Consider the following 26,999-nt stretch of genomic DNA (forward strand, 5'->3'; position numbering starts at 1 on the left):
CTTTGTCTCACAAGAGCCCCTGTTTGATCTTCCAAGTGGATAGAATTGAGAACTCGGATAGTAGTTCTGCCGAAAAGGGTTTGCAGGGTTTATCAAAATCATGCCTAGTTTGATGTCTGTGGTAATTTCAGCATTGGCTGATTCAATGTCTCTCGATGTAGTCAGGGTTTTGAAGATTTATGTCGTCAATTGGACTCAGTTTGGGGTAACAGAGGCTCTGTTTGTCCGGTATGATCTCTGCGTGCTTGGGGCGCCGGCGTCTCTGCAGTCCGTTACACGCTGGATCTGTGATACGATTCGGTGTACTTGTTCTACGGCTGGATTGCCATTACCGGAGTTGGGGGAGACCCATTCTACTAGGAAGATGAACTCTTCTTGGGCGGATGCACGAGGTGTCTCAGCGGGTTAACTTTGCCGAGCGGCTAATTAGTCCGGTTTCAAACACCTGGGCCAAGCTCTACAAGTTTGATACCCTGGATGATGGGGACCTCATGTTTGCTCAATCGGTGCTGCAGAGTCGTCCGCACTCTCCCGCCCGTTCTGGAGCTTTGGTATAGACCCCATGGTCCTTTTGGAGTCCCCAGCATCCTCTAGGACGTAAGAGAAAATAGGATTTTAGTACCTACCGGTAAATCCTTTTCTCCTAGTCCGTAGAGGATGCTGGGCGCCCGTCCCAGTGCGTACTGTGTCTGCAGTTATTGATTTTAGTTGCACTTTGTGGTGTTTCTTCTCTGTCAGGCTTTCGCTGACGTTGTTCATGCTATGGCATGTGGTTTCTTATTGTTGGTTGGGTTGGCACACTGGTTGTGTTACATATTCTCTCAGCATATGGCTGTATGGTTTTCATACCGTGGGCTGGTATTCTGTTGAAGGCCATGTCTTGCGGTATGTTCGTGGTGTGAGCTGGTATGACACTCACTGTGTTTAAATGATAAATTCTTTCCTCGAAATGTCCGTCTCTCCTGGGCACAGTTTTCTAACTGAGGTCTGGAGGAGGGGCATAGAGGGAGGAGCCAGTTCACACCCAGTTTAAGTCTTTATAGTGTGCCCAAGCTCCTGCGGATCCATCTATACCCCATGGTCCTTTTGGAGTCCCCAGCATCCTCTACGGACTAGGAGAAAAGGATTTACCGGTAGGTACTAAAATCCTATTTTTTTCACAATTTTATTACAACAAATAAATACAAATGGTAAAAATGCAAGCGTACAAGATAAAAGAGAAATTTTAGCTTATCTGTCCACATAAAAGATCGGATACATCCTGTCTCCAATAATTCTTTCTTAAAACAGTGGTAAAAATGCAAACGTACAAGATGAATAAATTTAAAAAGCTTATCTATCTGTATAGAGGTTCAGGTACAGCAGTCCCAACGCGTTTCGTCAGTGATTTGACTTCATCATGGGGATCAACCTTATATATATATATATATATACATATAGGTATTGTTTGCAGGCGGCACTCACGGACTTAGCTCAAATAAATGACCCGGACACTCCTGGGTATCATACCCAGGAGTGTCCGGGTCATTTATTTGAGCTAAGTCCGTGAGTGCCGCCTGCAAACAATACCTATACTTCACACAGAAGGAGGGCACCGGGCAAGATGCTGCAATTATAACAGCGGAGTGCCGAGTATACCTGCTACTTTATATATATATATATATGTTTGTTTATATATATATATATATATATATATGTTTATATATATATATATTTATATATATATATGTATGTATATATATATAGTGGATAGAAATTATTGCGGAACTCAGAGTCTTAGCAAAAACAAACGTATATTGTAAAATCACGCCATACCAACGTTTCGAGGCAGGCACGAGAGGGGGAGATCGCTCACTCCTCCTTAGGAAGCTTGAAGCAAGATGGATACACAGACTTGGCTCCGTAACACCGAATGGTCTGAATGAGTCCAACCCGCTTAATATATTTCTACGTTAGATTCTTTTTTAGACCTTTTTTGCCCGATGCATGCCCTCTTATTGTCTTTTTCTTCCTTTTTTGCATATTTTTTTATATGATTCTTTGGTGTTATTAGTATATACAGTGTTAGTAATACAATGAATATTTTTACAACAGGGACACTGTATGGTGCATATACAGATATTTGATGAATACACTAAAGAATCCATTGGTTTTAATTATGCATGCTTGCTTTGATCCACTTGATACAGTTTAAATTGCAGGAGGGTGCACGACATTATGGACTAGCAGCCCAACAATGGGTGTATAAATCAATGAAAGATAGTAGTGTCTGTATTTCTGCTGTACCTTGAGGATCTGGACAAATATGCATGTTGTCTGGTTGATGTTGATCTGTTACGTGATTTTATAATAGGAATCCTCTACTCTGCATTGCCTGGCTCTAGTACCCTATGGGTGCATGTTAGATGCACTATATCACTTACACGCCATTACTTTAATTATTTCTTGTTGAGTATATTATAACCAAAGTCTGTTGTGAGACAGTGATGTCCGATAAAACGGAACTTCACTTCCTGTTTGCGTTTCACACGCGCGCTTCCGGTCGTGCGACTTGTGCGTTCCACAGACCGGAAGTGATCGCTCCGGAGTCCCAGCGGCGCATGAGGTGCTATGGTGGCATCTTCTGATGCACCGGACTGAGCGGACATGAGCCGATTTGCCTATATCCTGTGTTGGGGGTGAGTTTGGTTTGTTGTGTTCATTTCCCCCATATGGCTAGGTATTTACATAGTTGAGAACACTTGTGTCGCTCTCTAATGACATCACAGTCGATTTTGGCGCTATTTTTAAGTGATTGGGGTATTTAGGGCCAGTCAGGCAGAACCAGTGTTGCTGCCGGATGCCTGGATTCATTGTTCACGATTGGTGAAAGTGGTGATCTTTATACAGTACCTCCTGAGGAAGGCCCCTGATTCGGGCCGAAAGCGCTTGAGGAATTGAGAAATTGATGATCATGTAAAGTATTATCTTCAATAAATGAACATTTGTTAAAATACAAAGAAGTCTGGTGAGTGCCCCCTCTGATTTGCTTTTTCTATATATATATATACTAGGTGATTCATCGCGCCCTGCGGGCGCTCTTCACACCGTCGTAAGGGGCTACGCCCCCGTAACCCCTATATAAAGGTGAAGGTCTAGAATAGTAGTTGTCAAATGTATTGTGGTGGACTGTTGGTTTTGATGTTGGTTAAATGTTGTTTGGCAAAAGGGAAATGTGATGGTGAATGGTGTGTAGGGGGTTGTGAGTGTGTGAAGAGTGTGTGTAGGGTACGATGTAGAGAATTAGGATGGGAATGATATGTAATGAGTGGGCAGCTGGGGAGGGGGGTTATTGGAGGCTACATGTTGGGGATTGGGGTGGGAGGTGCGGGCTGCTTGTGTGCTGCGGCAGATGACAGGCTGGTGCGGTGGGTCATGAGAGGCTAGAGGTGGGAGCTGGGGAGGGTGGTTAGCAGAGGCTGGATGTGGTGGGTGGATCTGGGGGGTGCATGCAGCCCCCGTGCTGTGGGTGATGACAGGCTGGAGGTGGAAGCTGGGGAGGGGGGTTAGTGGAGGATGGATGTGGTGGGTGCGTGTGAGAGGTGGGAGGTGTGGAGGGGGGTTAGTGGAGGGTGGATGTTGGGTGTGGGGGCTGCTCCCGTACAGGGGGTGATGACAGGCTGCAGGTGGGAGCTGGGGAGGGGGTTTAGGGGAGGCTAGCTGTGTTGGTAGTGGGGTGGGCGGTGCGGGCTGCTCCCGTGCTGCGGGTGATGAGAAGCTGCAGGTGGGAGGTGGGTAGGGGGGTTAGTGGAGTGTGGGTGTGGCGGGTTGAGGTGCGGGTGGCTCCCGTGCTGCGGGTGATGAGAGGCAGTAGGAGGTAGCTGGGGAGGGGGGTTAGTGGAGGCTGGATGTGGTAGATCGGTGTAGGGGGTGCGTGTGAGAGTGGGCAGCTGGGGAGGGGGGTTATTGGAGGCTACATGTTGGGGATCGGGGTGGGGGGTGCGGCCTGCTTACGTGCTGCGGCCGATGAGAGGCTGGATGAGGTGGGTTGGGGTTGTGGGGTGCGGCCGGCCCCCGTGCGGTGGGTCATGAGAGGCTAGAGGTGGGAGCTGGGGAGGGTGGTTAGCAGAGGCTGGATGTGGTGGGTGGATCTGGGGGGTGCATGCAGCCCCCGTGCTGCGGGTGATGACAGGCTGGAGGTGGAAGCTGGGGAGGGGGTTAGTGGAGGATGGATGTGGTGGGTCGGGGTGGGGAGTGCGTGTGAGAGGTGGGAGGTGTGGAGGGGGGTTAGTGGAGGGTGGATGTTGGGTGTGGGGGCTGCTCCCGTACAGGGGGTGATGACAGGGTGCAGGTGGGAGCTGGGGAGGGGGTTTAGGGGAGGCTAGCTGTGTTGGTAGTGGGGTGGGGGGTCCGGGCTGCTTCCGTGCTGCGGGTGATGAGAAGCTGCAGGTGGGAGGTGGGTAGGGTGGTTAGTGGAGTGTGGGTGTGGTGGGTTGAGGTGCGGGTGGCTCCCGTGCTGCGGGACGGGGTGCGTAGTGTTTCCGTGGTGCGTCCGCAGAGAAAGAGGGAGGGTGGCGGAGGCTTCATGTGAGAGGTGAGAGCTGGGGACGGGGGTAAGTGGAGGCTGCGTGTGTTGGGTCGGGGTGGGGGGTGCGGGTGGCTCCCGTGCTGCGGGTCGGGGTGCGTAGTGTTTCCGTGGTGCGGCCGCAGAGATAGTGGAGGAGGTTGCTGGAGAGGGAGGGTGGCGGAGGCAGGCAGCGGTGCTAGTTGCGGGTTACGTCCTCCGGCTTCATGTGAGAGGTGGGGACGGGGGTGAGTGGAGGCTGCCTGTGTTGGGTCGGGGTGGGGGGTGCGGGTGGCTCCCGTGCTGCGGGCGATGAGAAGCTGCAGGTGGGAGCTGGGGAGGGGGGTTAGCGGAGTGTGGCTGTGGTGGGTGAGGGTACGAATAGCAGGTGTCATTAGGGGTGTGAGTGGCTGTTTGTGGTGGGGAAAGCAAAGGAGGGGTGTGTGGTACCGTGCTCAGTGGGGTGTCCGTCCAGTGCTGGTTCCCTGTGCTGATGGTGGCTGGATTGTGTGGCTGTCCATCTAGGCACTGGTCAGAAGCAGGTGGCTCCGCCCCGGACAGCCCTGTGACTCCACCCAGCGTTACGGGCAGGCACAGAGTCACAGATGTAGCAAAATATATAGGAGATATATATATATAATTCCCCCAGCACCGGCACTCAAATGCTCACAAATATTGCTTTCGGGTGCCCTCCAATATGGGATCCGGTTTCTAGGTTGACAGTAACTAGGTCGACACTATCTAGGTCGACCACTATTGGTCGACAGTAACTAGGTCGACAGGGTTTCCAGGTCGACAGGGTCTCTATGTCGACATGTTCTAGGTCGACAGGTTAAAAGGTCGACATGATTTTTTCACATTTTTTTTTTTTAACCTTTTCATACTTAACGAGCCACGTGGACTACGATTGGAACGGTAATCTTGTCCGAAGTATGGCGAGCGAAGCGAGCCATGCGAGGGGACACGGTGCACTAATTGGGGTTCCCGGTCACTCTACGAAGAAAATGACACCAACAAAACATAAAAAACTCATGTCGACCTTTTGACCTGTCAACCTAAACCATGTCAACCTAAAGATCCCTAGATATATCCCTGAGTCAGAGCAATGATAATGTTAAGCAAACATTGTTTTTGTCATTAAAAGACCAATAGTGGTCGACCTAGACACTGTCGACATAGTGACTATCTACCTTCCATACCACACCCCTCCAATACACGCTGCCAAAGGCAATACTTGTCATGTACAAGTCCCAGATGGCGACACGCTGAAAATTAATACAATACAACTTTGCTGATAGCAATGTTTAATTGTTTCAATGTATAAGCCTGGTTTGGTACGCTGTGTGTCGTGTGCACCTTCCTGACAAACAAAAAGGCACAGGCGGAACTCCACAGACTTATAAATAAATATACTGTATTAGTGCAAATACAGCATCATGGTTTCCAATGTTTCAACACCACGCAGGGTGTTTTTGTGGTTGGAAAAAACACCCTGCGTGGTATTGAAAAGTTGGGATCCATGATGCTGTATTTGCACTAGTATATTTATTTATAAGTCCATGGAGTTCTGCCTGGGTCTTGTTGTGTGTCAGGAAGGGGCACCCCACACACAGGGGACCATACCAGGCTGTATCATTAGGCACCTGGGCCCGGCTGCTAATTATATTTTCACTGATTGTTGACTATCCTCAAAACTACAAGGGTGATACCACAGCCTCTACAAAGCGAATCTACCCCATGGGCGTTGGTGGTACCGCTGGGCAGCGCTCCTCTTTGGCTGGCGCCCCTGGCGAGTGCCATCCCGGCCAATGGGAAGATACGCCCCTGCTCTGACTTAGAAAGTATGAGCGCTGTTGGAGTAAGTCAGTCTGTACTCTTATTCGTATCACATGTATGAACTCTTACTGAAGATCCAGAATACATAAAACATAAAAAAACAACACACTTAGGGCCTAATTCAGACCTGATCGTAGATGTGCTAAATTTAGCACATCTACGATCAGCTTCCCTCACATGCGGGGGGACGCCCAGCACAGAGCTAGTCCACCCTGTATGTCAGGCCCAGGCCCGGCGCTACCCGCTCAGCAAAGGGATGCAGTGCAGGTAGGCGCCAGGGAGGAGAGGCGCTTTCCCTGCACTGCAACCCCGCTGCTGCGCCGTCCTGTCCCCTGCTGCCGGCTGCTGTGCCTGTCACTGTATGACAGGCAGCGGCTCCGGCAGATTAAAGCCTCCTCTCCTCTCCCTTTGACATTCTCTACGGTAACAGTTCTCCTCCCCCAGGCGGCGCTAACATACGCTATCCATTGTTTTCTCCCCAGGCCTCCCCTTGCTGGAATTACACTTGCTCTGCCTCTTTTCCGCCGCGGCCACTCAGACATCCCAAGCTGTGGCATGTGTGCATGCACAAGAAAAATAGAAAAGGGGGAGCGCGGCATCAGCGACGCTGAGACCTGAGTTGCCACGGCGGAGTAAGTGTAATACCAGCGATGGGAAGCCCAGGGACAAAACAACAGGGAGTGTATGGCAGCGCTGGCTGGGGGAGGAGAACTGTTACCATGGAGAATGTCAAAGGGAGCGCAGTGAAGGCAGCTGAGTACATCCTGCCCTAACTGAACGGACGAAGGGGGCGGAGCTTCACGGACGAAAAGGGAGCGGAGCTTCACGGACGAAAAGGGGGCGGGGCTACACGGAACCAGAAGACTGCAGTACCATAGAGGAGCGGGAAGATCCTCTTCAAATGTAAGTAGTCTCTCTCTCCCCCCCTCCCTCTCCCTACCAACTTGACACTTGCCTGCCGTACTGTATAAAATAAGAATTTACTCACCGGTAATTCTATTTCTCGTAGTCCGTAGTGGATGCTGGGTACTCCGTAAGGACCATGGGGAATAGACGGGCTCCGCAAGAGACTGGGCACTCTTTAAAGAAAGATTAGGTACTATATCTGATATCTGGTGTGCACTGGCTCCCCCCTCTATGCCCCTCCTCCAGACCTCAGTTAGGGAAACTGTGCCCGGAAAAGCTGACATTACTAGGAAAGGATTTGGAATCCAGGGTAAGACTCATACCAGCCACACCAATCACACCGTACAACTTGTGATAACTATACCCAGTTAACAGTATGAACAACAGCTGAGCCTCATTCAACAGATGGCTCAGAACAATAACCCTATAGTTAAGCAATAACTATATACAAGTATTGCAGAAGTCCGCACTTGGGACGGGCTCCCAGCATCCACTACGGACTACGAGAAATAGAATTACCGGTGAGTAAATTCTTATTTTCTCTGACGTCCTAGTGGATGCTGGGTACTCCGTAAGGATCATGGGGATTATACCAAAGCTCCCAAACGGGCGGGAGAGTGCGGATGACTCTGTAGCACCGAATGAGCAAACTCAAGGTCCTCCTCAGCCAGGATATCAAACTTGTAGAATTTTGCAAACGTGTTTGATCCCGACCAGGTAGCAGCTCGGCAAAGTTGTAAAGCCGAGACCCCTTGGGCAGCCGCCCAAGAAGAGCCCACCTTCCTCGTGGAATGGGCTTTTACTGATTTAGGATGCGGCAGTCCAGCCGCAGAATGTGCAAATTGAATCGTGCTACAGATCCAGCGAGCAATAGTCTGCTTAGAAGCAGGAGCACCCAGCTTGTTGGGTGCATGCAGGATAAATAGCGAGTCAGTTTTTCTGACTCTAGCCGTCCTGGAAACATAGATTTTCAGGGCCCGGACTACGTCCAGCAACTTGGAATCCACCAGGTCCCGAGTAGCCGCAGGCACCACAATAGGTTGGTTCAAATGAAACGCTGATACCACCTTAGGGAGAAATTGGGGACGAGTCCTCAATTCTGCCCTGTCCATATGGAAGATCAGATAAGGGCTTTTACATGACAAAGCCGCCAATTCTGACACACGCCTAGCCGAAGCCAAGGCCAAAAGCATGACCACTTTCCACGTGAGATACTTCAACTCCACGGTCTGAAGTGGCTCAAACCAATGTGATTTTAGGAAATCCAACACTACGTTGAGATCCCAAGGTGCCACTGGAGGCACAAAAGGGGGCTGAATATGCAGCACTCCCTTAACAAACGTCTGAACTTCAGGCAGTGAAGCCAGTTCTTTTTGAAAGAAAATAGACAGGGCCGAAATCTGGACTTTTATGGATCCCAATTTTAGGCCCATAGTCACTCCTGACTGTAGGAAGTGCAGAAATCGACCCAGCTGAAATTCCTCTGTTGGGGCCTTCATAGCCTCACACCAAGCAACATATTTTCGCCATATGCGGTGATAATGTTTTGCTGTCACATCCTTCCTAGCTTTTATCAGCGTAGGAATGACTTCAACCGGAATGCCCTTTTCCATCAGGATCCGGCGTTCAACCGCCATGCCGTCAAACGCAGCCGCGGTAAGTCTTGGAACAGACAGGGCCCTGCTGTAGCAGGTCCTGTCGGAGCGGCAGAGGCCAAGGGTCCTCTGAGATCATTTCTTGTAGTTCCGGGTACCAAGTTCTTCTTGGCCAATCCGGAACGATGAGTATAGTTCTTACTCCTCTCTTTCTTATTATCCTCAGTACCTTTGGTATGAGAGGAAGAGGAGGCAACACATAAACCGACTGGTACACCCACGGTGTCACTAGTGCGTCCACAGCTATCGCCTGAGGGTCCCTTGACCTGGCGCAATATCTTTTTAGCTTTTTGTTGAGGCGGGACGCCATCATGTCCACCTATGGCCTTTCCCAACGATTTACAATCAGCTGGAAGACTTCTGGATGAAGTCCCCACTCTCCCGGGTGGAGGTCGTGCCTGCTGAGGAAGTCTGCTTCCCAGTTGTCCACTGCCGGAATGAACACTGCTGACAGTGCTATCACGTGATTCTCCGCCCATCGGAGAATCCTTGTGGCTTCTGCCATTGCCATCCTGCTTCTTGTGCCGCCCTGTCGGTTTACATGGGCGACCGCCGTGATGTTGTCTGACTGAATCAGCACCGGCTGGTTTTGAAGCAGGGGTTTTGCTTGACTTAGGGCATTGTAAATGGCCCCTAGTTCCAGAATATTTATGTGTAGGGAAGTCTCCTGACTTGACCATTGTCCTTGGAAGTTTCTTCCCTGAGTGACTGCCCCCCAACCTCGGAGGCTTGCATCCGTGGTCACCAGGACCCAGTCCTGAATGCCGAATCTGCGGCCCTTGAGAAGATGAGCACTCTGTAGCCACCACAGCAGAGACACCCTGGCCCTCGGGGACAGGGTGATCAACCGATGCATCTGAAGATGCGATCCGGACCACTTGTCTAACAGATCCCACTGAAAGATCCTTGCATGGAACCTGCCGAAGGGAATTGCTTCGTAAGAAGCTACCATCTTTCCCAGGACTCGCGTGCAGTGATGCACCGACACCTGTTTTGGTTTCAGGAGGTCTCTGACCAGAGATGACAACTCCTTGGCCTTCTCCTCCGGGAGAAACACCTTCTTCTGTTCTGTGTCCAGAATCATACCCAAGAACAGCAGACGCGTCGTAGGAACCAGCTGCGACTTTGGGATATTCAGAATCCAGCCGTGCTGTTGTAGCACTTCCTGAGATAGTGCTACTCCGACCAACAACTGCTCCATGGACCTCGCCTTTATGAGGAGATCATCCAAGTACGGGATAATTATAACTCCCTTCTTTCGAAGGAGTATCATCATTTCGGCCATTACCTTGGTAAATACCCTCGGTGCCGTGGACAGACCAAACGGCAACGTCTGGAATTGGTAATGGCAGTCCTGTACCACAAATCGAAGGTACTCCTGGTGAGGTGGGTAAATGGGGACATGTAGGTAAGCATCCTCGATGTCCAGTGATACCATAAAATCCCCCTCTTCCAGGCTTGCAATAACCACCCTGAGCGATTCCATTTTGAACTTGAACTTCCTTATATAAGTGTTCAAGGATTTCAAATTTAGAATGGGTCTCACCGAACCGTCTGGTTTCGGTACCACAAACATTGTGGAATAGTAACCCCGTCCCTGTTGAAGGAGGGGAACTTTGATTATCACCTGCTGGAGGTACAGCTTGTGAATTGCCGCCAGTACTACCTCCCTTTCCTTGGGAGTAGCTGGCAAGGCTGATTTGAGGTAACGGCGAGGGGGAGACGTCTCGAACTCCAGCTTGTATCCCTGAGATACCACTTGTATAACCCAGAGATCCACCTGTGAGCGAACCCACTGGTCGCTGAAGTTCCGGAGACGGGCCCCCACCGCACCTGGCTCCACCTGTGGAGCCCCAGCGTCATGCGGTGGACTTAGTAGAAGCAGGGGAGGATTTTTGTTCCTGGGAACTGGCTGTCTGGTGCAGCTTTTTCCCTCTACCCCTGTCTCTGGGCAGAAAGGACGCGCCTCTGACCCGCTTGCCTTTCTGGGGCCGAAAGGACTGTACTTGATAATACGGTGCTTTCTTCGGCTGTGAGGGAACCTGAGGTAAAAAAGTCGACTTCCCAGCTGTTGCTGTGGACACGAGGTCCGAGAGACCGTCCCCAAACAGTTCCTCACCCTTATAAGGCAAAACTTCCATGTGCCTTTTAGAATCAGCATCACCTGTCCACTGCCGAGTCCATAATACTCTTCTGGCAGAAATGGACATTGCATTAATTCTAGATGCCAGCCGGCAAATGTCCCTCTGTGCATCCCTCATATATAAGACTACGTCTTTAATATGCTCTATGGTTGGCAAAATAGTATCCCTGTTAAGGGAATCAATGTTATCTGACAGGGAATCAGACCATGCTGCTGCAACACTACACATTCATGCTGCAGCAATAGCAGGTCTCAGTATAGTACCTGAGTGTCAGAGGCGGAACTACCGGCAGTGCAAGCAGTGCGTTGCACTGGGGCCCGCCTCTGTCCAGGGGCCCAAGCATGTAATGAGTCCAACTGACTCATTACATGCCGCTGTGCGCTGCGGGCAACCGCTGCCCGCAGCTCACAGCCGCCCGGAGAGGAGAGGAGCAGCGGCACTGACGGGGGAAGGAGGAGGAGGGAGGTGAAGGAGGGAGCCGCAGCAGCGCTTTGTTACTGGTGGAGGCGCTGCTGCTGCTGCCCCTCTGCTTCACTATAGGCTATCTTCCAAGAACAGCCTATAGGGAAGCAGAGGGGCAGCAGCAGCAGCGCCTCCACCAGTAACAAAGCGCTGCTGCGGCTCCCTTCTTCACCTCCGTCCTCCACCTCCTCTACTTCCCGGGAATCGTCTGACGCGGCTGCACCGAGGAGCCTGAGCCGGCGGAGAGGGTAAGTATAATTCTTCTTTCTTTCTTTTTCTCTTTTTCTTTCTTTCTTTCTTTCTTTCTTTCTTTCTTTCTTTCTTTCTTTCTTTCTTTCTTTCTTTCTTTCTCTTTCTTTCTTTCTTGGGCCTGCCTGCCGCTATGTGTAAAAATGGGGGACTGCCTGCCGCTATGTGTAAAAAGGGGTATCAGCCTGTCGCAATGTGTAAAAAGGGGGGACTGCCTGACGTAATGTGTAAAAAGGGGGAATCAGCCTGCCGCAATGTGTAAAAAGGGGGGACTGCCTGACGTAATGTGTAAAAAGGGGGAATCAGCCTGCCGCAATGTGTAAAAATGGGGGACTGCCTACCGCTATGTGTAAAAAGGGGTAATCTGCCTGCCGCTATGTGTAAAAAGGGGTAATCTGCCTGCCGCAATGTGTAAAAATGGGGAATCTGCCTGCCGTAATGTGTAAAAATGGGGACGCTGTCTGCCGTAATGTGTAACAAGGGCACGCTGTCTGCCGTAATGTGTAAAAAGGGTACGCTGTCTGCCGTTATGTGTAAAAAGGGGATGCTGTCTGCCGTAATGTGTAACAAGGGCACGCTGTCTGCCGTTATGTGTAAAAAGTGTACGCTGTCTGCCGCTATGTGTAACAAGGGCACGCGGTCTGCCGTTATGTGTAAAAAGGGCACGCTGTCTGCCGTTATGTGTAAAAATGGCACGCTGTCTGCCGTTATGTGTAAAAAGGGCACGCTGTCTGCCGTTATGTGTAAAAAGTGCACGCTGTCTGCTGTAATGTGTAAAAAGAGGAATCTGTCTGCTGTAAGGTGTAAAAGGGTCTCTACCTGGTGTAGTGGTGCTACTGTGCGGCATAATTTGAATAATGGAGACTACTGTGTACCGTTTTATGAATTGGTATTATTTTGTGGCCACACCCCTTCCCCACGAAGCCACGCCACTATGTATTTTTGCGCGCGCCTACGGCGCGCACTGCCCCTGTTTAGCATGCAGGGGTGGGGCTCCAATGCCATTTCTTGCACACAGTGCTAAAATGTCTAGTTACGGCACTGTTGCTAGGTATCCATTTCTCTGGCCCTGAGCAGGTCCCCCTCACCAGATCCTCTCCAGGGTTGAGGGGGTGGACTTGGATGGGATGTGTGTGGGAAATGTGTGTGTGGGGGGGGGGGGGGGGGGACAAAGCATTTTGTCGCACCTGGGCCCACCGCTCGCTAGTTCCGCCACTGCTGAGTGTGTATACACAGACTTCAGGATAGCCTCCTGCTTTCTATCTGCAGGCTCCTTTTAGGCGGCCGTCTCCTGAGACGGCAGTGCCACCTTTTTTGCTAAGCGTGTGAACGCCTTGTCCACCCTAGGGGATGTCTCCCAGCGTAACCTATCCGTTGGCGGGAAAGGGTACGCCATTAGTAACCGCTTAGAAATCACTAGTTTCTTATCTGGGGAACCCCACGCTTCTTCACACAATTCATTTAACTCATCAGATGGGGGAAAAGTCACCGGCTGCTTTTTCTCCCCAAACATAATACCCTTTTTTGTGGTAACCGGGTTAATGTCAGAGATGTGCAACACATTTTTCATTGCCGTAATCATGCATCGGATGGCCCTTGTGGATTGTACATTTGTCTCATCCTCGTCGACACTGGAGTCAGACTCCGTGTCGACATCTGTGTCTGCCATCTGAGGTAGCGGGCGTTTTTGAGCCCCTGATGGCCTCTGAGACGCTTGGGCAGGCGCGGGCTGAGATGCCGGCTGTCCCAAAGCTGTTACGTCTTCGAACCTTTTATGCAAGTAGTTGACACTGTCGGTTAATACCTTCCACATATCCATCCACTCTGGTGTCGGCCCCGCAGGAGGCGACATCACACTTATCGGCTCCTGCTCCGCCTCCACGTAAGCGTCCTCATCAAACATGTCGACACAGCCGTACCGACACACCGCACACACACACAGGGAATGCTCTGAGGACAGGACCCCACAAAGTCCTATGGGGAGACAGAGAGAGAGTATGCCAGCACACACCAGAGCGCTATATAACAGAGGGATTTACACTAATACAAAGTGAATTTTCCCCCCAATAGCTGCTTATTATCACAATTGCGCCTAAATTTATGTGCCCCCCGTCTCTTTTTTACCCTTTCCGTAGTGTATACTGCAGGGGAGAGCCTGGGGAGCGTCCTTCCAGCGGAGCTGTGAAGAGAAAATGGCGCTGGCTGTGCTGAGGAAGATAGCCCCGCCCCTTCAGCGGCGGGCTTCTCCCGCTTTTTTAATAATATTTATGGCGGGGGATTAGGCACATATACAGTTTAGAACTGTATTATGTGCATTTTGCCAAGTAAGGTATACAAATTGCAGCCCAGGGCGCCCCCCCCAGCGCCCTGCACCCACCAGTGACCGGAGCGTGTGGTGTGCTGTGGGAGCAATGGCGCACAGCTGCAGTGCTGTGCGCTATCTTATTGAAGACCGGAGTCTTCAGCCGCCGATTTTCTCTGGAATCTTCCGTCTTCTGGCTCTGCAAGGGGGACGGCGGCGCGGCTCCGGGAACGGACGATCGAGGTCGGGCCCTGTGTTCGATCCCTCTGGAGCTAATGGTGTCCAGTAGCCTTAGAAGCACAAGCTAGCTGCAAGCAGGTAGGTTTGCTTCTCTAACAAACAAAGAGGAGGAAGGGGGGTGCAAATCCCCACCCCCAAATTCCCTTCCGCACACTGAAAATGACCTGTAACCATCCCTGAATCTATCTGGTAATAAAATTCAGAGAATTCGTCACAAATGTTTGCAAACACATGTTTAGCTGCTGGCCACTTCACGGCTTCTCTGATACAGCAGTCCTAACTACTTGATAGCAGTGCCCACATTGGGCCATGTAATTTGTCACAGTACGCCTCATAATAAAGGCCATTACTAAAACAGTTCCAGACTGAGAGCTAACTTACCAGGGAGCCACCCCCAGGATCTCCCATTGGCACTACAAGGAGCAGCATGCCTTCCAAATGCTGCTCCCATTCAATGCCTCATGCACACAAGCAGACAAACAATTTGGAAGCTGCTCAATCATACCTGGAGATAATTATATATCAGGTGCTGGAAGGGGGAGGGGTCACAGACAAACAAACAAAGAGGAGGAAGGGGGGGGTGCAAATCCCCACCCCCAAATTCCCTTCCGCACACTGAAAATTACCTGTAACCATCCCTGAATCTATCTGGTAATAAAATTCAGAGAATTCGTCACAAATGTTTGCAAACACATGTTTAGCTGCTGGCCACTTCACGGCTTCTCTGATACAGCAGTCCTAACTACTTGATAGCAGTGCCCACATTGGGCCATGTAATTTGTCACAGTACGCCTCATAATAAAGGCCATTACTAAAACAGTTCCAGACTGAGAGCTAGGTTTGCTTCTCTCCCCTAAGTCCCACGTAGCAGTGAGTCTGTTGCCAGCAGATCTCACTGAAAATAAAAAACCTAACAATACTTTCTTTTCTAGTAAGCTCAGGAGAGCCCACTAGGTGCATCCAGCTCTGGCCGGGCACAGATTCTAACTGAGGTCTGGAGGAGAGGCATAGAGGGAGGAGCCAGTGCACACCAGATATAGTACCTAATCTTTCTTTAAAGAGTGCCCAGTCTCCTGCGGAGCCCGTCTATTCCCCATGGTCCTTACGGAGTACCCAGCATCCACTAGGACGTCAGAGAAAATGGGGACACCTGCCTGCCGTACTGTATAAAATGGGGACACGTGCCTGCGTAATGTGTAAAATGGTGACTCTCGCCTGCGTAATGTGTAAAATAGGGACACTTGCCTGTGTAATGTGTAAAATGGGGACTCTCGCTTGCGTAATGTGTAAAATGGGGACACTTGCCTGTATAATGTGTAAACTTGGGACTCTCGCCTGCATAATGTGTACAATGGGGGCACTTGCCCCTGACGTACTGTGCAAAATGGGGACTCTTGCCTGCTGTGATGTGTAAAATGGGGACTCTCGCCTGCGTAATGTGTAAAATGGGGACTCTCGCCTGCCGTACTGTGTAAAATGGGGACTCTCGCCTGCGTAATGTGTAAAATGGGGACTCTTGCCTGCCGTACTGTGTAAAATGGGGACTCTCGCCTGCGTAATGTGAAAAATGGGGACACTTGCCTGCGTAATGTGTAAAATGGGGACTCTCGCCTGCGTAATGTGTAAAATGGGGACTCTCGCCTGCGTAATGTGTAAAATGGGGACTCTTGCCTGCCGTACTGTGTAAAATGGGGACTCTCGCCTGCGTAATGTGTAAAATGGGGACTCTTGCCTGCTGTACTGTGTAAAATGGGGACACTTGCCTGCCGCACTGTGTAAAATGGGGACTCTTGCCTGCCGCACTGTGTAAAATGGGGACTCTTGCCTGCCGTAATGTGTAAAATGGGGACTTTTGATGTTTGTTTTTTTTCCCGTGGTGGCCGTGATGATATCAGATGAGACCACGCCCATATCAACGAGGCCACGCCCCCTTGCCGGGAGCGCGCCCATGCTCTTTTTTTTTATAGCTATGGGGGCGGGGGGGGGCGCTTTTTTAAAATGTAAATGGGGGGGGGGGGCGCATTTTGAAATCTCGCACTGGGAGCCAAATTGGCTAGAAACAGCCCTGGACCACATCCTTTTATTCAGCGGCACTGTCCCTTTGTAAAGTATGGGAGGGCGCAAATTTATAGTTTGCAGGAGGACGCCGAACACCCTAGCACCGGCCCTGGTCAGGCCCTGCCACCCCCGCACAAGTATAAAAGTATTTTGTACTTGAAGAGTAGCTCCCTATCTGCGCACTGCCAGGGAGCTACCCGTCGCTGTGAGGGTCGCAGCGGCTGCGTGTAACGTTACGCAGCCTCCTTGCCTCTCCCCCACACACACACACACACACACACACACACTCACCCAATGGTCCAAGCACGCCTGCGCTGCCCAGACCGTGCCCCCTAAACGGTGGCCAAACACTGACGGCCCGCCCCCTCCCACCCAGCGACCACCTCTGTTTGTCAATCAGGCAGAGGCAATCGCAGGGCTGAGACAGCCGCAGGCTGTCTGCCATGCGTCGGTGCACTGTGGCGCCGGCGCATGAGCAGTTCAGACTTAATCGCTGCTGTGCAAAGACGCACAGCAGCGATCAGGTCTGAATTAGGCCCATATTGTAAAACAGTTTAAACAGTCTAAGAACACTTCAAGACTGCTAATTACAAGACTGCTAATTACTGCTTGTACATCAGTTACACTGTGTGTGCTGTTTTTTATGTTATTATGTATTCTGGATCTTCATTAAATGTATGAAAAAAAGTCCCGTTGATGTCAGCAATTCTGTGAGGACATCCAGGAAAAGAGTATGAGATAAGCTGTTTTTGATAGATTACATTGTACGGGTTCACACACTTACCCCTCATTTCACACTTGTGGTGATTGTACTACGTTATTTGCACTAGGGGGCGCTCTTGTTTTATCTTTTGTTATAGAGCATAAGGAGTGTGTGCACTTGACAACAAGGAGCTGGCCGTCCCAGACCAGTGGATTATTCTAGGCACTTTGAACTGGACTTAATTAAGGACTGAAATTAAGGACTGAAAGATTGTTTTTTGTTTATTTATATACTATATATTCTTACATATTTCACTTATAAACGTGGGATTAGGAACATATTAGATCCGAAAAGTATACACTGATCACAAGCACCATATAATTTTTTCATATTTCTTCTTCACAAGATATATATATATATATATATATATATATAGACACAGTAAAGCTGCGCATTGAAACAGTCAGTCTTGTGAAAAGTATCAGCCCAAATGTAGTATGCTCCCCGGATACCATGGGCCACTATGATCTCCCAGCTGCATGGACTCAGACCAAACCACAGACACCGGTAAAACTCCGGTCGATAGGTTACACGTCCTGCTGGCCACGTCCAACGCGTTTTGTCACAGGACCGTCAGTCCCGTGACGAAGTCCTGTGATGAAATGCTTTGGACGTGGCCAGCAGGACGTGTAACCTATCAACCGGAGTTTTACCGGCGTCTGTGGTTTGGTCTGAGTCTGTGCAGCTGGGAGATCTTAGTGGCCCATGGTATCCGGGGAGCAACAGTGATTGTCGGTGTTGGCTGTCCGGAGGCTACACTGATTTCTACTTTGCGCTGGTTACCTTTTACCTAAATGTATGTGAGTGATTACACATTAGTAAACTATATATATATATATATATATATACTGGTTGGACCGGCACTCACCCTTACTTTCAATACAATGCTCCGGTGCCCTCTGGAACGAATGTATACAAAGGGAGACTGGCAGGCAGCGGCACTCAGAGTTCCCACACAGCTTGCTTGTAGAAAAACATGAGGTTTAATACATGGTGTTACAAAGACAGGCCAACGTTTCAGGGCGCATCCGCCCCTTTGTCAAGGTGAAACAAAAGTGAATGGTGTAAAACAAACTTTACCTTTATAGTGAGAGAAGACCCGCTGGCGGGAAGTACGATACTGGCCGGGAGTACTGGATGCTTCCGTCCCGGCCATTAGAATTCAACAGGTTATAGGTTTGAATCTTGGGTATGGCAGTATATTGAAACATGTTATTTACTAAAGGGTATTGTAACTGAATGGGTGTGGTTCATCAAATCGACAGTATCTAGGTCGACAATGTTTAGGTCGACCACTATAGGTCACTAGGTCGACATGGATGGAAGGTCGACAGGGTTTCTAGGTCGACATGTGCTAGGTCGACAGGTCTAAAGGTCGACATGAGGTGTTTTTTTTTTTTGACGTTTTCTTCGTAGAGTGACCGGGATCCCAAATTAGTGCACCGCGTCGCTTCGCTCGCCATGCTTCGGGCATGGTGCCTTCGCTCCGCTACCGCTTCACTCGGCACACTTTACCGTTCCAATCGTAGTCCACGTGGATCGTTAAGTATGAAAAAATTTTAAAAAAAGAAAAAAAGTGAAAAACTCATGTCGACCTTTAGACCTGTCGACCTAGCACATGTCGACCTAGAAACCCTGTCGACCTTCCATCCATGTCGACCTAGTGACTGTCGACCTATAGTGGTCGACCTAAACATTGTCGACCTAGATACTGTCGATCTTCAGACCGGATCCCAACTGAATAACAACAAACTCTCAAGTTAAGTGCATAAATGTGGTTACAACGCTGAATGGTTTGATGAGTTTGGAGTGGAAGAACTTCACTGGCCAGCACAGAGATCTTACCTCAACCCAAGCCAGGACTTGTGTGCTGCCTACTCCGATCGTGCCCCTTCCTCTCTGCTGGCAGCACTGGAGAGTCTGAGCCCTAGAGGGCTCAGACTCTACTGCGCATGTGTAGATCACCGGGAAAAATGGTGCAGCGACCATTTCCCCAGTGATTTCAGCATGTGCACACACTGCACCCATTATAGATATGCCACAAATTTCTACAGAAACACTCTAAAATCTTGTGGAAAGCCTTCCAAGAAGAGTGTAAGCTGTTATAGCTGCAAAAGGTGGACTAACTCCATAGTGAAGTGTATGGATTTGAAAACAATGTCATTACATTCCCTGCTGGTGTAATGGTCAGGTGTCCGAATACTTTTGTCCATATAGTGTATGTACTACAAGATCCAAAATGCTTGGGACCAGAAGTATTTTGGATATCGGATTTTTCCGTATTTTGGAATAATTGCATACCATAATGAGATATCATGGCGATGGGACCCAAGTCTAAGCACAGAATGCATTTATGTCACATATACACCTTATACACACAGCCTGAGGGTAATTTTAGCCAATATTTTTAATAACTTTGTGCATTAAACAAAGTGTGTTTACATTCACACAATTCATTTGTGTTTCATATACACCTATACACACAGCCTAAAGGTCATTTAATACAATATCTTTAATAACTTTGTGTATTAAACAAAGTTTGTGTACATTGAGCCATCAGAAAACAATCTCAACTATCTCAGTCTCACTCAAAAAAGTCCATATTTCGGAATATTTGGATATGGGATACTCAACATGTAAGCTGATTTCTGACTTATGGGGCCCATACATCAGCAAAAAAAGTAAACCACAGATTCTACATTTTTTTCCACGTTTTCATGATTCACCAATCCACCATAAACTGCCGAAGTTGACGATATATACCAGCGATTCGCAGATTGTTTTCAGCAAAGAACGGATCTGCCATCGTAAAAGGCTCATCATTTTACTAGGAATGGTTGGCAAATCTGCTGATCGTCAACATACACTAGCAAACTGTAGCCCTCGATTGGTCGGTGAAATCCAAAATGTTGGACAACCTAATTTACATATTCTGATCACTTTTTGGTTGGACTCAGCAATCGGTGAACCCCATTCATTGCTGACTTTTTTACACAGTAATCTGCAAAATGCAGAATTGCCCCCAAGTGATTGCTAATGTACAGTATGGGCCCCAAAAGTCCCATTTCACATCAGAATTTTAAAACATTTCCAACAGTCTATGGTGCAAATTTATCAATGAGTGATAAAACTCGTTGTGAATCATAAAACTCATTGGGTGGTATTCAAATTATATATCACGCCCAATCTTCTTTCAAAACTGATCCCCGTTATCGCGCTTATATCGCCCATAGTAATCAGGTTCAGATACGTAAAGGGTTGGGTGCAGAAATTATTATACCACGCCCGTCAATAGAAACAGAATGGGTGATGAAGTTGGTGAAAATAATTGAATACCGCCCATTGAGTATAATAAATGGTGCTCCAGACAATCAGTTTCCAACTGTCATTTTTCAAAGACACAACAGTTAGGAGCCGAACACATGGCAAGAGCTGATTGGCTGAAGCACCAGTGTCCTCTGTCAATAGAAAAATGATCTATTAGGATGGCAACATTAAATAAAGAGTATTCAAGTCTGTCAGGTTCCTGTATTTCGGAAGCATTAGCTATTTATATGATGTTTCTTGCTATTTTTATTTTAATCCCTGTTATTTATATATTAAATATATTTAAAAACCAAAATCTGTTTTGTCCCCTCCACAGGTTTGGATCTTATACGCTTATGGAACCCGGCCACATCTGGTGAGCCAAATTGAACAGTCCTTCTACGGCTTCACTCTCTGGGTGATCATTGTAAAAATCTCTCTTCCCCTGGGAATCTTCTACCGCATGCATTCTGTGGCTAGTTTGTTTGAAGCCTATTGTAACATATGTGAAGCAGCAGCTTGCCAGAAACCCGCTGATTCATTTGTCTTCAATCCTTGACCATCACTGAACAGTCCCAATTCAACACGATGACATCCATCCCATTTACCAGATGACTGCTGCTTATAATAATGACATAAAGTTTGCTTAGGCCATGATACTTACTGTACACTGATCTAGTTTCTGAGGGACATTTTAAGAAATGAGGAGTCCTGTCTGCAAGGTTATTATTACATGTGCCCCTTCTCCTTGGAAACATGGCACCCACAGCAATTGGGTCAGACCCTGCTCTGAGTGCAGGGTGGCGCCTTGATTCAAGGGTCTGTGTGCACCATACACCTTGCACCCAGTGTAGACATAGATCTGATTAGCTGCAATTGTTTATACTAACAATTACAAGTAGCTATGTATTGCTAAAATTATCAGGCTTCCTATGCAGGAACCATTAGCTCCATGTGTAAGTTGTCTGACTGTAATGAAGAAGGTGGTATGTTCAAATACCCAGTGTGGGTTTTAGTAAGCAATGACATTACAAAGAAATGTATGTTTTAAATAAAGAAGGATGTAACAGAATGACAGTGTTCTCACAACAAATCACACTATCACTGATAGCTCTCAAGTTAAGTGTATAAGAGGATTGGTGTTAAATTACTGTTCTGAAAGTCAGTGTAAGTGTGCTATAAATGTCTGTGTACTGTATGTCATGTGGGAAGAGGCATCATAGCATAACGTGCTTTCTCATTGGACCTCTGCGATCCAATGACCTCTGGGGAGAATGAGGAAGGACCTGTCTGTTTCATCTGCACTGAACCCCACAATTTGTGATGCAACTCTGATCATTAAACCCTTAACTGCCACTGATATATGGTTAATGTCTTTCTCCAGCCAGGAGGAAGAAGGACCCTTGAAGGGGGAAAATGATGATGTCAGTTTTGGACATGCTTACTTTGAGAAATGCTGGACCATACAAGATAGGGTGGCAGACAGGCATGATGAGACCTAAGTTAGGTCTGAGGGAAAGATGTCAGGAGAGTAATGGTGGTAATGAGCGTAATGATGGTGTTTAACAAGCTGATGAGTTTTCCAATAGAGAAGGTGGAAAATGAGAAAAGGAGAGGTCCAAGGACAGACATGTAGGGAAAACCAACAGGTAGAGGAAGGGGGTTGGAGGTAGTGTTATACCACTTTCAGACCAAAACCCCGGGTCCAGCCTAAACCGGGTAACTGGACATGGCCGTGTCACAGCGACCTGAATCCTATTCACACTGCAGGCTGGACCCAGGATACACCACTGTAACTGATGTTTCATTTAAAGTTTTTCTAATTATACAGGTATTTCTGATTGCTAGGAATACTTTACGTCACTATGGTCTATATTGCTATAGAGTACAGAACGAAAAGATGTTTTTCCCTCACACAAAAGTATTCTTCCTTCATCTGGTATTCTCATGTCATGCAGTATCACTGTTACAGTAACATTCCTTGCCTTGCAAATGTGAATTATTCAGTAAAACTTTTTTCAAAGAAAACAAAACAGAGCAAAAAAATCCAATTACAGAAATGTAAATAATGTTTTACATGTTAACGAGAACAAATCACATCGATCACATAACTGGAAAGTAATAAACTTGACATCTAAATCATATCTTCCCATTCATCTGTTATTAATAGACTCATGCTTCCTGAATAACTTGCTGTGTTGTGCTTTGTGTCTGAGAATGTAATGCACTTGAGATCTTATTGGGAGTATGATGATTAATTTATTACCTGGGTCACTCATGCAAGACATTGTAATCCAACTAATGGATAGGAAACGTTAGTGATACAGCGCTTATATTACCATTACTTCAAAGATATTTTACATGTCGCAAATCTTATTTTGCCTTATATGAAACAAATCAACAACTAGACCCATAATTATATTTTTCTCTTGCAGTCTGTTAATATCACCATCGTGGCCCGTTCTGTCCGTGTGTTCATTGGGCCTAATTCAGACCTGATCGCTCGCTAGGGTTTTGTGCACTGCTGCGAACAGATAGTCGCCGCCCATAGGGGAGTGTATTTTTGCTCTGCAAGTGTGCGAATGCATGTGTAGCAGAGCTGTATGAACAGATCTTGTGCAGTCTCTGAGTAGCCCAGGACTAAGGGGGACATTTACTAAGCAGTGATAAGAGCGGAGAAGTGAGCCAGTGGAGAAGTTGTCCCATCAACTAATCAGCAGCTCTGTATCATTTTATAGTATGCAAATTATAGATGTTACTTCAGTGCTGATTGGTTGCCATGGGCAACTTCTCCACTGGCTCACTTCTCCAGTCTTATCACTGCTTAGTAAATGTCCTCCTTACTCAGCCGCTGCGAACACTTCAGCCTGTCTGGGACCGGAATTGACGTCAGGAACCCTTCTGCAAACACATGGACACGCCTACGTTTTTCCAACCACTCCCAGAAAACGATCAGTTACCACCCACAAACGGCTTCTTCCTGTCAATCTCCTTGCGATCGCCCGTGCGAATGGATTCTTCGCACAAGCCCATCGCTGAGCGGCGATCCGCTTTGTACCTGTGTGAGGCGCCTGTGCATTGCTGTGCATACGCATGCCCAGTTCTGACCTGATCGCAACGCTGCAAAAAACACTAGCGAGCGATCAGGTCTGAATTACCCCCATTGTCTGCTGCCAAATTTAGCACTATCAGTTCATTTAATTAAATTGCATCTATCAATCAAGATTAGGTACATTTGGAGAAAAGGCAGAGCTAATTCAGGATCAGGCGATTTTCTTCCAGGTTGGCAGTGACAATGCTGATTTATATACAGGAATGAAAGCTATACCTTAAACACACTTTACGTACTTTTTACGCTGTTAGCGTACAGAGTCCCGTATCGTGTACGGACTTTGCGTACAAACGCTGCGCTGATGGTACAAAGTACACACAGCGCGTACACACCCAATGAATACACTTTAAACCTTATGCAGCAATGCAGTGTGATGCTATTACACTTTAAACCTTATCAGGGAAAGAAATACACGACACCAGTCTGTAGTTAAACCACTGGGTTCCGACACCACAGCGTATTATTGCTGAAAGGGGGTTACAATACAAACAATACAGTACAATATAACAGAGTAAATGGCTACAGTCAATGTTACATACGTGAGTAGATTCGCTTGCGCAACCCGGTCCTCGGTCATCTGATAGATAACGTTGTGAGCCTTGTGTCTGACCAGGCCTGCTGCAAGCTCTCTTTATTCACTTCATCCAAAACATAACACAATGGATACTGTAATCTCTTTGTCCATTGGACACAGGGATGGTCATTTACAGTACAGGAGAGGTCATAGGTCTGTTTGAATAGGTGGGCGATGTCTATTTTCACTGCTCTTGTGGGTGGTCTCCTCTGGATTCCCGCCGCATACATAATGTACAGTAAATACAGTTTATATCTATATTCTGCTCCTGCACATAACTATCCGCAGGAACATGCGATCTTCCTCAAACCAACATCGGAATGTTTCCCTTAAAATACACTACAGCTGGATACCAAACACCACCTTGTAACCTTGTTCTGTCCCCTCCTATCCTGTAAAGGTGAATTCCCTGTGTTCTGTTACCATTAAAACTGCTGTTAATTTCTGATGTGGTGCAAGGAGACTATGTGTACATTGTGCACTATTTGGATTAAATATGTAATGTGTTTTGATAGCCTTCCATGCGCTCACAAACTCTACCGTAAATACTCATACCACGCGCTAATGCGCAGGACCGCGGGAGCGACCGTACGCAAATTGCGAATATGCTATGAATGTCAAATTGATTTCTCACAAATATTTAAAATGCCCGCTCTAATATATATTGTAAATGCCTGCACCTCTTACTACCATATACGATAAAAGTGCGCTGTACATCGCAAAACACTGTATCTAATAAGAGAAAACAATACACCCACACATTATCTGAGTTCCAAAGCTCATTGATGTATATATTTGTTGTTAAAGGGATATGGATTCAATATATATTACAAAGTACAGTATACCTATAGTTTCATGAATACAACTCACACAGTAAACAGTTAGAACATAGTTAAAACACAGTTACATATAGTTACAGTTAAATGACAGCGATACAATTACCAGATCTTTCTCATATAAGTTTGTCCCTCCATATGACTCTCTCTTTTCTCTGTAAAATCATGCAAGACCTCCATCTCCCTCTGAGACCAAAAGCAACTAACTCTGAGACCCCCAGAAACAGGAACTACCTTCCTGTGTGACTAGTTCCTGGGGGAGGGGTCTCTCTCTCATTCATGATTGAGTCACTATTCTCTTTGTATATGCTGATCAGGTTCAGCCCTGAAGACTGCCAAAGGGCTGGCCTGAGTTCCCTGTTCACTGTATCATTCATTGTTCTAACAAAGTGATTTTAGCTTTCATACATTCAATCATAACTATCCGCTGCAATGTCCTACAACTTAATAACAAGTATCAAATTAATCTACACACCAATCTGCTTGTTTTAAAAGTAAACATGACAGGTGTATCTGGTTCCGTTCAAATAATACACATTCATGACATTAATTCATTAGGTGATTTTAAATCATCATGATGTCTGGCGCTTGATATTATTATAATTATGTACTGTATGAAATAAGTGTCGAATCCATCTCTGTGGCATGTCCGTGTAAATGCTTGTGTTACCATATATTGCTGTGCTCGCTGCGCATATTTGCAAGTATAGCAACTTAAATGTGTGTAGTTTGTATGTTCTCTTTATGTAATATTTTTGACTTTGACAGTCCACCCTTTGGCAGTAAACAATAACTGCCATCAATTATTAACATAAGAAAAAATATTTCATACCATAATCGGTGACCTAGACACAAGTATGTATGCATTTCGCAAATCAGACACTTGACTATATTTGGGGAAGACAGGGAGGAGGACGAGACATCCTCTATATGCACTCGGCGGTCACGGGACCACTGGTTGGGTGTGGGACAACATTCAACCTATAGAGTATGCTGGGACAGTGCTTTGGCCTCTAATGTCTGATTTGCAACGAACATTTCACACATAGATGTACCTACGTTTTTGTACACTGATGTTTGGATTCAATTGAGGTTCTGCTGGGTAGGTGAAGAAGACACAAACAAATCGTGACAGTGACATATAAAATTTTCGTGATCTACATATTCCTATCATTTTCTGAACATTGTTTCCATTTCTGGAACGTATGCTAGGTCTGTTTAATCATTGAACAAGGGTTGTAAGTAGTGTCCTTCCTAAATAACGTAACCCTTCGGAGTTCGGGGAGAGCCACTCATAAACCTTTCTTCCACATATATTAATGAGCTCTTTATCTGCAATGTGTGAATAGCCATTGTCTGACTGTTCCTGATTACCTCTGAACTCCATAACTACTAGACCTTTGATTTTTCTCTGATTTTAACAAACTGATCGGCTAATCCTGGGATCCTATAAGGAAATCACTCCTTCCTACAGAACCAGTTCCAGTCCCACCCTCGACTCCTCATAAAAAGAAACCTCGCAAAAATAGAATATCCTGTAAGAAAATGTTTGTCAGCGGGAAAGAGAGAAAAGAGAAATAGAACAAAACAACTCTTTAATAACAAATCAATTACAATGACTGGTCTTTCTGCAGTCCTTTAGTACGCTCAGGTAGTGTCCAACAGTGCCGCCTCTCAGTCTTCACGGAACAGAGTCTCTGGTGAGACGAGGTTCTATTTGCCTTGCTCTTTGAGAACACAGTTCACTTGGAACACACAGTTCACTTTGCTCTCCACCTTGCTCTTTGAACGCACAGTTCACTTGGAACACACAGTTCACTTCAAACACACAGTTCACAAACTCGATGAATGTGAGCAATAAACTACTTTGTCACGAGTTCTCCCTGGATCAGCGACCTTCTTGCAGTGGGACGAGTGGACCCAAGTATTTCTTTCGGCGACCTTTAGTGCTGTCAACAAATCTTGGTATGGTCCTTCCCACCTGTCTATTAGGCAACCTGAGTGTAAGGGCAA

The 26,999-nt window shown here is 47.3% G+C and overlaps 1 protein-coding gene across 1 annotated transcript in view; it reads left to right on the forward strand.

The window, feature by feature from the left end:
- The window catches only part of LOC135058160 (proton channel OTOP2-like), a 54,857-nt gene extending 32,251 nt beyond the window's left edge, over positions 1-22,606 (forward strand). Inside the window, exon 8 of the mRNA XM_063963738.1 lies at positions 20,802-22,606. Coding sequence (XP_063819808.1) covers positions 20,802-21,023 — 222 coding nt within the window. The 3' untranslated portion in view covers positions 21,024-22,606. The remainder of the gene's footprint in view (positions 1-20,801) is intronic.
- The last annotated feature ends 4,393 nt before the right edge of the window (positions 22,607-26,999 follow it).

This window comes from Pseudophryne corroboree, chromosome 3 (genome assembly GCF_028390025.1).
Source record: "Pseudophryne corroboree isolate aPseCor3 chromosome 3, aPseCor3.hap2, whole genome shotgun sequence".
NCBI lineage: Eukaryota > Metazoa > Chordata > Amphibia > Anura > Myobatrachidae > Pseudophryne > Pseudophryne corroboree.